The sequence below is a fragment of the Periplaneta americana genome, chromosome 1 (assembly GCF_040183065.1).
Source record: "Periplaneta americana isolate PAMFEO1 chromosome 1, P.americana_PAMFEO1_priV1, whole genome shotgun sequence".
Taxonomy (NCBI): Eukaryota; Metazoa; Arthropoda; class Insecta; order Blattodea; family Blattidae; genus Periplaneta; species Periplaneta americana.
In genome coordinates, this window is record NC_091117.1 from 14,112,619 (window position 1) to 14,127,292 (window position 14,674).

General features: G+C 36.0%; 1 protein-coding gene across 1 annotated transcript in view; it reads left to right on the forward strand.

The window, feature by feature from the left end:
* The window catches only part of LOC138708137 (cytoplasmic dynein 2 intermediate chain 1), a 58,416-nt gene that overhangs the window by 7,026 nt on the left and 36,716 nt on the right, over nt 1-14,674 (forward strand). Inside the window, exon 2 of the mRNA XM_069838404.1 lies at nt 3,957-4,455. Coding sequence (XP_069694505.1) covers nt 3,957-4,455 — 499 coding nt within the window. The remainder of the gene's footprint in view (nt 1-3,956; nt 4,456-14,674) is intronic.

Here is a 14,674-nt window from a genome sequence, read left to right on the forward strand (position 1 = left end):
TTATTAATTTTAATTTAGAATCCTAGAAGAATTTCACACGCAGTTAATCTACAAGTTTCAGAAGCTGAGAATAAACGTAATTCTTTCTGCTCCTTACAACTGAATCATGGAACTGTTCACGTATCATGGTTTGAAATAATATAATTGTTCGTACGTGGATGGTTAATTAAATTCATTCCTGAATATATTTATGAATCATTAGAACTCTATATTTCCTGTGAGAAGAGTCAAAATTAGTAGCTTCAAAATTGTAGGTTACATTGCGTGGTGAACTCCTCTCCCTATTTCCTGAGAAATTAACTATTTTCCATACCGCAAATTGGGGTAAACTCGGCCGCTGAGGTAAACTTGAAAATAAAAAAGGGGAAGATTTAAACCTTAATATGACAGACATTGATTTATGAAGTTTATTATTTTTCATTTCTTAAGAACAGGTATTTCCTTTATTATTTTGAGTGACAAATAGTGCTGATATTATGGTTTAAATGTTTATGGCAAGTTTACCGCATTTTACATTACATTTCCAGTTTTCACACACAATGCCTAATTTTAACTTATCCTACCTATATAATAAGTAATTTACATGCCCTTACTGTTAATATGACGTAGGTGAAAACAAATAAATGAACACACAATTTTGTTGAAAAAATTGTGACTTCAATTAACTCAGAAAATGTAGGCCTAATTTTATTTTCAGAGCAGAAGTGGTGTAAGTCAAAATGGGTAATGAGGGTTAAAGTAAACATTCTTTAAAATACGGCGCAAAGTAGCAGTTAATATTGAATTTATTTAAACTATTAGTAGTCAGTGAATAGCACGAAGGATATATTAATTGCTACTTTGCGCTGTATTTTACAGAATATTTACTTTAAATCTCATTACCTAATTTTGACTTACACCACTTCTGCTCTGAACAGCTCAAATAATCACTGGGAATGTAAAATCAACACCAATAGCAGTCATACAAATTATTACAGAAAAGATTGCTTTTTATATTAAATTTAAAAAGGCTCTTGAGAACTTAATACGTCTGCCACATGAATCTACACCAACACATCAGAAATCTATCGACACAGTCTGGATTTATTCAAGAAGTGAATATTTTGCAAAAGGATTACAATACTCCATGAATTCTTGAAAAATCAACACCATGATCCCTACTTGAATGCAATATAACGTTCAACTTTTGAAAAATATATAGAAAAAAAAAACACGAATACAAAAAGTATGGAATTACTTGCATTAAAAACTGTAGATACATTATCCAAAATCGGAATGGTTACACATTTACACATATGATTTCTACAAAAAAATAATATATTGTAACAGGTATTTACTTTGTTTTTATTTAAACTCTCCTTCCTGACATACAAATAGGTAACTGATAAGTAATAATAATGTTTTATAGAACACAATACGTAGGCTACCTACAACGTGGATTATTGGTTATTCCTGAGTTATGATTTTCTCATGGTCTTTAGGGAATCTGAAGAACGACAAATTCGGAGATTTAAACTTGTTGTTACTGCAATTTTCGTCATTGCACACATTGCCTTTATTCCGATGCATGATTAAAACGTTATTATAACATCTCGCATCCCTTTAAAGCACGTGCTGGCTGAACGAGACTATGGCCAGTGCCTTGCCTGCCGCTTGGGCGCTAGTGTCGCGAATGTTGGCAGAAAAAGTGTTGAAGTTTCGTGACTGTATGTCTTAGACTGTGGTTAAACTCTAGAATCTCTGGTCCTAATAGAGAGTTAACAAACAGAATGTTAAAATGTGAAATGTAAAGTCGAAGAAACGCAATATTTTTAACAGCAGTTCATACTTTTAACTTACAGTTAATTAACGCTATGTTAGGTGCATTATAACAAAGGTTGAAGAAACCAGGCCTAGGTTTGTGTTGCATATCGTACACAGTGATCTTTCAAATGAGTGACAGCGTCCCAGCAAGAAAGAAAAGTAAACACTCCTTCCCAGAATTATAAATCAGAGAGGGAAAATTATGAACAGTTTAAAGGATAGTTATACAAAAACAGGAAAAGGGATAATTTTTCGACTGTTATAATCGCAGCTAATGCAGTACTGTCTTTAATATCATCTTTAAAAATAAATCTCGTTGTGTCGAAAATCGTTTGTCAATATACGAAAAACTCCTAATTAATACATTTTGATGCGAAACATTGTCAATGAGACATTACTGTGTAAAAAATTACATGACTTATTTACATACGCTGAGTAAAGATAACAGTAGTAATATTTAGCAAAATTGTTCCATTTCATTGGTTAGGGATGTGCTAGATATAGTAATACTACAGTATCATCTTTCTTACAGTATATACTGTTTTGTAATTAATATTATAATACGAAGAGAAAATTCTTGTTTAATTAATCTACTGTAATCTACTGTTTTTTTCGATGGTTTTCTCCTGATTTTCGTGAGTAGGTCGTGGCAACACTGAACCTGGCTGTTAGCTACTGCCCCCTGTCCTGTATGTTGAGAACTTAGAATTTTTTCACCAGCAACTCTCAGGCTGTTAGAGAAATCCCTGCTCATTGCTTCGCCCCGAGAAGGGTCCTAAGATCCACCCTGTTCCCATAAGAAGTACATATGTTCGTTCTTTCACTCTGGCGAGTCAACGATTAGGCTTCTGCAAAGGATTCTCGCGATTCTCCGAAGCAAACTAATCCTGTTCCTAAGATCTAGTAGACAGAACTCAATTACTTCAACTCTTATTTTTAAATTTTTGGTTCTACCATAGCACAAACTTGCTACAACTTTAAGGAGCGTTGTATCTTAGCTTTGTTTCGATCTCCTCAGTACATTTCCACTAACACGCAATCAAGCGTGAATGTCTCCTATCGAGCTGACGAATTGATGAAGTAGGTAACCTTGATTCAGAAGATTAATTGCAGAAATGATTCATAATGCGCAGAACCGAGAAGACAATTGATCGAGCTTTCGATTCACAAAGGAATCAATTCATTTCATGTACTGAATCATGTTTCGTTCGTTAAGAATGACTTATTCACAATCCCTTCCATCTCCAGTCTGTAACAAGCCTTTCCTACTATGGATTTAGCCTTCTGTAACGACACAAACGAATAAGAAACCCTTCTCAACTGTATACTGTACTTTTATACGTCGTGAATTTCTATTTTTATTTTATTAGGTTATTTTACGACGCTTTATCAACATCACAGGTTATTTAGCGTCTGAATGAGATGAAGGTGATAATGCCGGTGAAATGAGTCCGGGGTCCAGCATCGAAAGTTACCCAGCATTTGCTCATATCGAGTTGAGGGAAAACCCCGGAAAAAAACCTCAATCAGATAACTTGCCCCGACTGGGAATCGAACCCGGGCCACCTGGTTTCGCGGCGAGATGCGCTAACAGGTGTGGACATGAATTTCTATCATCACCAAGCTATATTACTTCTAAATTCATAAAACTTTAATACTGTATTCAAATTGTAAGTGCAAATACGAATTTAGCCTTCTGTAACGACACAAACGAATAAGAAACCCTCCTCAACTGTATACTGTACTTCTTTTATAAGTCGTGAATTTCAATTTTATTTTATTAGGTTATTTTACGACGCTTTATCAACATCTCAGGTTATTTAGCGTCTGAATGAAATGAAGGTGATAATGGCGGTGAAATGAGTCCGGGGTCCAGCACCGAAAGTTACCCAGCATTTGCTCATATCGAGTTGAGGGAAAACCCCGGAAAAAAACCTCAATCAGGTAACTTGCCCCGACTGGGAATCGAACCCAGGCCACCTGGTTTTGCGGCGAGACGCGCTAACCGCTACTCCACAGGTGTGGACGTGAATTTCTATCATCACCAAGCTATATCACTTCTAAATTCTTAAAATTTTAATACTGTATTCAAATTTTAAGTGCAAATAGGCAAACATTCTCTTCATGTCTGACTAATTTTTCTACATTTTCAGGGAAGTGTGAAGAAGTCACCATATGATAAGAAAACATCCGGGAGTACAAGCACCACTCAGAGGAAAGTAGTCAAAGACGATGCTAAAGATGTGCGTCTAGTCAAAGGTAGAGAGACCAAAACTAGAGAGTCATCAACTTCTCGTGTCAGCAAAGACAAGCTACAAAAAAACGATGTGAAGGCGAGAACTTCTGTGAGAGAGAGGCTTGCAGCTCTGAAGAGTGAAGCAGAAAAGGCCAAGGACTCTAGCAAAGATGTAAAATCAGACAGGACCAAGGACTTGAGAAGACAGGATATGACCAAGGACTCGAGCAGGGATGTGAAATCAGATAGGGCCAAACCAAAAGAGACAACCAGAGTCAGCAGGCAACCTGTTCCCGAAGCAAGCAGAAGAAATACAAAACCCACATCAACCCCAAGTCGGACCACAACAAGAAACCCTGCTATCAAAGAGGATGCAGCTCCTCGCAGAAGCCAGTTGTCCTACCGAACTGCGCATGGTGAGTACCAAGTGCATCCTGGATACAACACTACAGAACAGAAAGTAATGTAAGGTAAAGTGGGGCCAGTCTAATCCAAAAATTGTGTAGTTCAACCTAACTCAGAATGGATGCTAATGAAACACACTTCTTGGTGAAACGAGCATTGACCGACTTCCGCCGATTTTGGAATAGACACCGACGCACTTGGACTGCCAACATAGAAAACAAAAAATCACACTCAATCGCTTTCACCTTCATCTTGATGGGATAACAAAAGCCTAAACTAACCTAAGTGCGTCGGTGTCTATTCCAAAATCGGCGGAAGTCGCTCAACGCTCGTTTAACCTCGTTCAGTGGGCGGTGGATACTCTACATTGACCAAAAAAAAATGTTGAATATTTCCAAAAATTTTACTGCTGTCCTAAGCTGTACCTAACGCCTTAAAAAAAAATAAATAAAACCTTGCAGCCCTCAAATTAATGCTTTCAAATTATCAGTGAAATGTTTGAATTCTCCGTCTTTTGAGTTCACTAATGTAATCAGAACACCTGGAATACCATGTAATGTTGCCTGCTTGGATATGTAACAAATTCAAGTGAAAAAAAGAATCCGAAAAACTCTCAGAATATGAAATTCGCTATAAAAGGACGCAATATTAATAATTCGCGAATGTGTTTTTATTTCGCTATTAGAACTCTATTTCGCGATTGTTTTTATCCGCATATTATTAACCAGTATCACTTAATTCGTAAATATTAGTAAAAATCGACTATATCTATTATGTAGTGATTTTCGCGATCTCCATAAATACCCGGCCCGATGATGGGTCATTTTTGTGTCTTTTTTTTTTTACTAGCATTGTGCAAAATGATTTTTAATTGTACCGATAGCTCTGTTCATCAAAATATTTTTATTATCACTCTGATATAGCCTCCTTATAGTAGTAGGGCCTATAAATATTCGTTTAACATTACGTAGTTACTAATAATTCAAAAAGTTAATCTTTTATCGAGGTTAATTATTATGTCATGAAATCGTATTAATTAATTGAAATTTTCTACGGTCACTGAGCACTGTAAATTTAATCGTTTAGAATTTAAGCTAGTTTACACAAGCTCCATGTAAGTTAACTTGTTTTCCTACGTTAGAAAACGAATTTCTGCTATCATTCTTGTATTTCCCGTATATATGTATACTTTCATATCAGTATTTACGAAAATTATTGTCATCAGTCACCGATCTTACAAAATTACGACCTCTCGTGGCAACCATCTTATTCTGCTCCGACATTACAGCAGAGTTGAAACATACAGTATGCTCCTTTTACGGTACTGAATGGTCTGAAATAGATTTAGGCTTCAAGAGCTTGTTAAAACACAATAATCTCACACAAATGAGTTCCAGTTATTAATTCTATGATAAAGTAGTTAATTCCAACACAAGAAAGTATTTTAAAATCTATATCACACTTACGCAACAGGAAAATCGCAAAAACGGCAAAAACACCACATTTCACTTTACGCCATGTTAAGAGCACGTTCATTGGAAGCGACGAGATTTGTTCATCCCTAAGATAACCGATTATCAAGTCTACCACGAAAGAAATTTAATATCTGTGGCATTCGTAACCTTTAAAGTTGATGTCGAAGAGATATGAACCAATGAACGTTCGATTATAAAAAGATCAGTTCATCTAGTTCCACAATAGGATGAACGATACCGCCACTGTCAGTCCATGGAATTTTACGATACTCTAACCCCAAATTTTTACAATATCAAATAGGCTACATTACTTTAGAATGTCAATATGGGTATAATACTGTTTCGTACTTATTTCCAGCCGTAAACTATTCTCCTCTAAAAGTCAGCTTGTCTTTCCTATCACAATTAATTTATATGAGACTGTAAACATTTATTTTCGGGTGCAATAAAATCATCAGTTTGCAAATTCCCTCTGCTGTGGCTGAGTGGCCAGCACTCCAGGAGACCCAAGTTCGAGTCCCGGTTGGGGTTTTTCTCGGGTTCTTCCATTTTTCCCCACATTAGGCATTTACATAATTCCATCACCATTTCTCCATTTCGTCAACATTCCATAGTATTCTCCTAGTCGTCAGCTGGCGACGCACTGATATAATTGGCTTAGGGACGAGGGGGGCTGCCTTCTTGAAACCTGGGTAGGCAGCGAACCTTAGTGTAGTCAGCCAGTGAAGATTTGGGAATGCGCAGTAGATTGTAACAGGTCGCAGTTCTGGGCCATAGTTCCCCCCCCCTCCCGTAAATTCCATTCCATATGTATGATGATGGTTGACAGGTATCTAGTAAAGATCAGAATTTGATACATATTTACTTTTTCAACATACCCTCTTTCAGCTCTACTTAGCTTTTTTAACTTACTGACATATTACAGTTTCTATGTAAAGATTAATTTTTGGTCCTACAGAATATGTTATGGTAACAATGATTGGAGGAGAAAAATTCGCTCCAGTGCCGGGGATGGAACCCGGGTCCTTGGTTCTACGTAGCAAGTGCTCTAACCACTAATCTACTTACTGGCTTTTAAGGAACCCGGAGGTTCATTGCCACCCTCACATAAGCCCGCCATTGGTCCCTATTCTGAGCAAGATTAATCCAGTCTCTACCATCATATCCCACCTCTCTCAAATCCATTTTAATATTATCTTCCCACCTACGTCTCGGCCTACCCAAAGGTCTTTTTCCCTCCGGCCTCCCAACTAACACTCTATATGCATTTCTGGATTCGCCCATACGTGCTACATGTCCTGCCCATCTCAAACGTCTGGATTTAATGTTCCTAATTATGTCAGGTGAAGAATACAATGCGTGCAGCTCTGCGTTGTGTAACTTTCTCCATTCTCCTGTAACTTCATCCCTCTTAGCCCCAAATATTTTCCTTAGAACCTTATTCTCAAACACCCTTAATCTCTGTTCCTCTCTCAAAGTGAGAGTCCAAGTTTCACAACCATACAGAACAACCGGTAATATAACTGTTTTATAAATTCTAACTTTCAGATTTTTTGACAGCAGACTAGATGATAAAAGCTTCTCAACCGAATAATAACACGCATTTCCCATATTTATTCTGCGTTTAATTTCCTCCCGAGTGTCATTTATATTTGTTACTGTTGCTCCAAGATATTTGAATTTTTCCACCTCTTCGAAGGATAAATCTCCAATTTTTATAGTTCCATTTCGTACAATATTCTGGTCACGAGACATAATCATACACTAATCTACACCGAAGTTTAATCCACAGCACCGGCTCGAATCCCTCTCCTCTAAATGTTTTCTCCTTTGTTCGATCCCCTGTATTAGAGCGAATTTTTCTCCTCTAATACTCATATTACAGTTTTCTTAGCCCCCTCAAATGGAATTTCGGGAGGGGGCACTATAACTCAGTAGTACTACCTTTCACTGTCTATTGCGCTAACCCTCAAGCCAGATGCATTCTCAAACCTACATCAGCTGACTACACTAAGGTTCGCTGCGTACCCAGGTTTCGAATAGGCAATCCCGTCGTCCCTAGGCCAGTCTCCTATGTGCATCCCCAGCCGGTATTTGTGGAATGCTATGAAATGATGACGAAATGGAGAAATGTTGACAGGATGATGTAGATGCCTAACATGGGAAAACGGGAGAACTCCTTAGAAGAACTCCAAATGCAACTTGGACCATCATAAATGTCACTACTGGGACTCGAACCCAGACCGCCTGCGTGACAGGCTGAAGGTCTAGCTACTTAGGCACTGCAGGGGACCTTAGCTCCCTCAAATAAAACTCAGAAGTTTTCTACTGAAACCAGCCAGTTCGCTTCTTCCTTCTCATCATTATTCCTCTCGAATTTCTTTCAAGTTCTATTTGAGATTTGGAAAACGAAAATTATCTAGTCAATATACGTAATTCAACAGTTTATACTTACAATTTGACAATGTCACATGACTTGCAAATCATCGTCGTTCCTGCAATAACTCCTATGTGACATTTATCAATTTTCAGATTTTTGCTCTATTAAGTAACTTAAATAGTGATACAGCAAATAATAAAATCTCCTATATGTAATTATATTTCTTTCTTTCAAAAATATAAGAATTCACAATCTCCTATGTGTGTTTTTTTCTTTCTACTGAAAAATTTTATATTTGTACATAGGAGTTACTGCAGGAACAATGACGAAATGCTCTTTGAAGAATGACTCCTCCATTAAACTTCTATTGCTCTTGAGCTTCAGTTCTTCTTGTAGCAATCTTGGAAGGCTAGAATAATATTTAGCATTGGTACTGTCAACCAGTCTGAAGTCGGACACTTTCGGCTGTATTTTGTCTAAAATATACCTTCATTATGCATTTAGGGTGAACTACTCCACACCATCGTATTAAAAGCACTTTCTTTTATATGCTAACATACTTGTCAATCCACTAAAATGCATGGTAGCGCCTGAAAGAAATTATTTGTAGGTGTCCAACTTAACACGTGAAAACGGTCTGGCAGGGTGCGAATTAACGGAGGGGTTGGGGGGGGATCTTCCCCCTGTTGGAAAGTTATCCCCTCTCATAAATTCATATTAACATCTATCTCCCTAACAAAATATAATTGTTTTAATACGAGTATACTTTATAAAGTAAGCAAATATAATAATATTGATGTATTATCACCATCTGCAAGCTGACAACAATCAATAACTTAGGAATTACACATCTTATCTTAAGCCAGCTCATGGATATAATTATTAAAATAATCAAGATGCAAGACAAGCAACTCAGTATGGCATTGAGCCATATCGAATGAGGATAACAATAATTTTATGAATGGTATTCTCTATCTAGGATTCTATCCCCCCCTCCCCCCCATCACAAATCTTAATTTGCACCCTGGGGTCTGGAGTCAGATACTCATATTTATCATAGAAACGACGAAACCATGCATTACCATCTGGTTTTGGACACACTATTGTATAGAGAAAAGATTTTTCATGGGAAGAATTACTTTCAATTTGGATGGGAGGTGATCAGTGCTACTTCTGAAATTAAAAAATATATATTATTAAGAATTAACTTGTATTAATACAACACTTTTAAACTGTTTTTAACATTTAATTTATAAATGAGGGCGAGAACATAACTAGTATGAAACAACATGTAAAAATTATAAATTTGAATCCTGAAACTCACAAACAAATTACAGATTGTAGCCTTGGAATTCTACTCTGAAACTAAAGCCTGTCACATGGTTACTGCTATACTTAAACCTACAGAAATGAAAAACATCGGAGGATCGAATTTTCTTTCAATTTGGTCATAACCAATAATTTGTTTATCCTCCAAATTCGGCCAAATGAACCTATTGCTCTTCTGAAGATACCAAGCACAATTTATTTCCAGCCCTTCAACTGGTGTACACGAGCAATGTAATGTGTACCGGTAACACCACTGTCAGTAGTACATTTTATCAGAACCCAGTCTCCCTCTTTTGGATCCTCAAAGTTCGAACACTTACTTGGGTTCTCCAATTGTACTGCAACTCCTAATAGCTTAAGCAGAGTGTTCGACTCCAAATGGAATATCTCAACTATATGTCCGACTCTACAAGGGATTTAAAAAAAAATTTAATTATTTCGAACATGCTGGCATAATTTACATTCGTAACTATTTCTCCATTTTTAGTAGGTTATTTTACGACGCTTTATCAACATCTCAGGTTATTTAGCGTCTGAATGAGATGAAAGTGATAATGCCAGTGAAATGAGTCCGGGGTCCAGCACCGAAAGTTACCCAGCATTTGCTCATATTGGGTTGAGGGAAAACCCCGGAAAAAACCTCAACCAGGTAACTCGGGAATCGAACCCGGGCCACTTGGTTTCGCGGCCAGACGCGCTAACCGTTACTCCACAGGTGTGGACATTTCTCCATTTCACGATAAAATTCTGAACATTTTGATATATTTTTCAATACAGTGACATTATTATGAGAGATTTTTTTGACATAAGTTAGACAAACATTTTCCCCAAAAAATTGTTTACTATATGAAGAGTCCACTGCAAGAATGATGGATGTCACTGTCTTGTCGAAAATGAACAAAGACTGTCAATGCATAAGCTTAAGACATATAGAATGTACATACAGAGTTATATGGCATTAACACTGATAGTCATTGTCCAGTAATGATCGGAAAATCACAGTTAAGCTTTGAGCGCTAAGCATTTCAAACTTTCAGTTGCTTCTCCTGCAAAATGTATTCCAAATGACATCCGTCATTCTTGCAGTGGACTCTTCATATTGTTTTAACATTTTCTACCAATTCCGTAAAAAAAAAAAAATAAACATTCTTTTATTTCACACTGCACTATTTTCATCCGACAACAAATCCAGAACATCTTTCTTGTCTCAGTGAAATCGTCAATGTTTTTCACTGCAGAAGGAATGGGTAATGGCTTTGGGGTTTCCTTGTGTATTTTTACGAAAGACTCTCTTCAACAGGAAAGAGGTGTGTATATTTTTTTTTATATAACACGAAATTACGCGAAAAAAAATAAAATTCTCAAAAATATGTCCTAAAACAGTGGTCGTCAGCACTCACTGAAATGGGTATAGAGAGCAGGCAAGCCTGCACGTCCGTGCATGGGAGGGAGAGGGAGGAATCTGGCCTTAGCTGATGCGGACGATCAGTGGAGACTAGAGTAGTAAGTACTATATACTTGTGAGAAGTTTGTGTACATACATGATGACAGAAAGTTCAAATACTGATTTACATAGGTCTTCCACCCCTACGTTGTTTAACCCTTCATGGGAGGAGGCATTTTTTTTTTATAGAGTTTGAAAATGCAGTAAGATGTTTAATTTGCAGTAAGGTACTCAATGTGATAAGAAAATATAATCTGTAGTGTCACTATGACAACTGTCAAGCTAATGAATACGAGAAATTAAAAGACGACGAAAGAATCGAAATGATGGAGCAGTTAAAAAACACCAATATAAGACAGGTATTATTATTATTATTATTATTATTATTAGGATCTATTATTATTATTATTAATATTATTATTATTAATAATTCCAATACTGAAGTGCAGTTAGTTAGAGAACGTTTCCCAGGTCCGCAGAATACTGCATCGGACATCGTGTCTTGGACGAGACAAGTTTCGTCTCGGACTGTCTGATACTGAAGACTGTTTCGGTCTTTCTAGAACTGTCGACAGTCTCGAACAGTTCGCCACGACGTATGTAGTTTGTTTTCCATACAATGCAATTCTCAATTGCGACCTGATAGCAACCGACAATAAAATCATAATAATGATCGATTATTTTATGCGTTTAAAAGAAGAAGATCACATGAATTGAAATTTGTTCGATTCATCTTCCAAGCCCAAAAATGTATGTACTTGGTTTTATAAGTACATAAATTTCTTTCAAAACTTCTTCCTGTACTTTATATATTAGGTTTCTCCTGATGATATATATTTTTTTCAAAATTGAGGGGCCCAGTCAGATAAGAGAATAAACCACAATTAAAATATTTACATAAATTTAAATATTCTGCCGTGTGTGCTCATAAATTCCAAATTTTACACATTTTAAATATAACCTACCATTAGAATAATATGTCATAGAATTTAGTCCAGAGAAATTATTTCCTCACATTCCAGTGAAATACAAGGATTTGTGGCTTTGACTGGACTCCACAATTTCAGAGGTGACTTTATTTTTTAAGCTGTTTGACATTAAAAACTGAAATCCTGACTATTTATTAACTATGTAACTGACTATTTATTAACTATGTAAAATATGCTTACTTGATGCTTCATTACACTATTATTACCAGGGAAAGGATTTATATGTAAATACATATTTACTTATAAAGCTAATATAATTTATATTTTGCATTATCTTTATGTTTCACAATGTGTAGGGTTGAAAAATCCTACTTTTATTTTCCATATTTTTCCATATTTTAGAGTTTAGTACATATTTTCGTTAATTTCCATATATTTTCCATATTTCATATAAAACAGTCCATATTATATTAGGTTTAACAATAAAACAAAACAAAATTCCATTAACTTTTAAAAATACATTTCAACAATAGAGATTTAAACACATGTTCAGTAATCCCTTTAACATCAGAGTTATTTGAAAATTAGCAGTCCTATCAACAATGGGAAAGTAAGTTACAAAACTGTATTAATTTAATTTAAAATTTTTAACAGACTTCAGTTGTGCAGCTCAACAGTTAAATGCCAGTCAGAGTACACATAGGTTCAGTTTTGTAAATCATACTATAAAGACGGTAAATATGCCAAAAGTACGTCATTCAGTCAATTTAAAATCAAAACTAACAAGTTACATTTCAGAATTTAAAGAAGATGGTTTATCAACTGACAATAAAATATTATTTTGTAATTTGTGTCAGTGTGCAGTATCATCTACACAAAAGTTCCTGGTGCAACAACACATTACAACTAGTAAACATCAGGCCAACAAACAACTAAATTCCAAGCAGAGACAATTGTTTTTAACACAACCAACAACATCGAATGTAAGATCTGAGTTTAACATCGACCTGTGCCGTTCTCTCATCTCTGCTGATATTCCTCTCTACAAACTAAAGAATAAGGTCTTCAGGGAATTCCTTGAAAAATATACTCAACATACAATCCCGGATGAGTCAACACTTAGGAAGACGTATGCTCCATCCATCTACGATGAGACAATACAGAAGATAAGAGATGAAATTAAAGATAGTTCAATTTGGGTTTCCATTGATGAGACTCCCGACAAAGAAGGTAGACTTGTTGGTAATGTAGTTATCGGTTTGTTAAGTGAACAATATTCTGAACGAATTCTTTTACATTGTGATGTTCTAGAAAAGTGCAATAACAAAACTATAGTTAAACTGTTCAACGAAGCTATGGGTATCCTGTGGCCAAAGGGTATTATGTACGATAATGTGTTATTCTTTATTAGCGATGCTGCCCCTTATATGGTCAAAGCTGGACAAGCATTATCTGTTGTATATCCTAAATTGACTCATTTTACTTGTGTGGCGCATGCATTTCATCGTGTGGCAGAAGTGGTCAGAGACAATTTCCCTAAAGTAGATTTGTTGATTTCATCAGTGAAAAAAGTATTTCTCAAAGCTCCCAGTAGAGTTAACGTGTTGAAAGAAATGTACCCTGAAATTCCATTGCCACCAAAGCCAATTTTAACTAGATGGGGTACATGGCTAGAAGCAGTTGAATATTATGCCGAACATATAGACTCTATTAACAATGTTCTCCTTGCATTGGACTCTGAAGATGCAGTCTCAATTGATACTGCGAAAACAGTTACCTGTGACATAAGTGTGAAGAATGACTTAGCTCACATTCAGCATACATTTTCATGCATCATAAAAACGCTCAGAAGTCTCCAAAATAGGCACCTTTCACTATCTGAAAGTTTTGAAATTATAAATAGTACTGTGGAACAACTGAATCGTGGTAGAGGTAAAGTTGCAGATGCAGTAAGAGCTAAGGTGGACACTGTACTTTCAAAAAACCCTGGATATGAAGAACTACAAAAGGTTGTTGCTGTGATGAGTGGTGAATCAACAGTGAAGATTAACTTGGACTTATCCCCAGCAGACATTGTGAAATTGAATTATGTACCAGTTACTTCTTGTGACGTCGAACGCTCTTTTAGTCAGTATAAATCTATCCTCAGAGACAATAGAAGAAGATTCACTTTTCAGCACTTGAAAGAAATGTTTGTAACCTATTGTTATGGTAACAGACAATAAAAATTGTGTTTTGTTGAAACTACATTGGAAGATAAGGTACGTCCATTATATTTTTTGTTTAGTTTGATTAAAATGTACCAATATTTAACGTACATAGTCATTTTTTTATAATTTTAAGTCCATATTTAATTCCATATTTTGGTAAAAATCCATATTTAATTCCATATTTTGGTAAAAATAACTACATATATATTTACATATTTCATATATTTTTAGTCCATATAAATCCGTTCCCTGATTATTACTATTGAATTCCACTGAGTTACGTAATTTATGGTATGAACGAAAAGCCGCCACTGAAATATTGTTTACCCGTCCGCTCCCATAAATGCACTAGAGGGCTCGAGGGTAAGAGATGCTAGCACGAGCGTGCACTCTCTTGACGACTGCTGTCCTAAAATCTTAAGAGGAAAAATTGTGCTAAAAATATGGTAATTTTGCCTTGCAG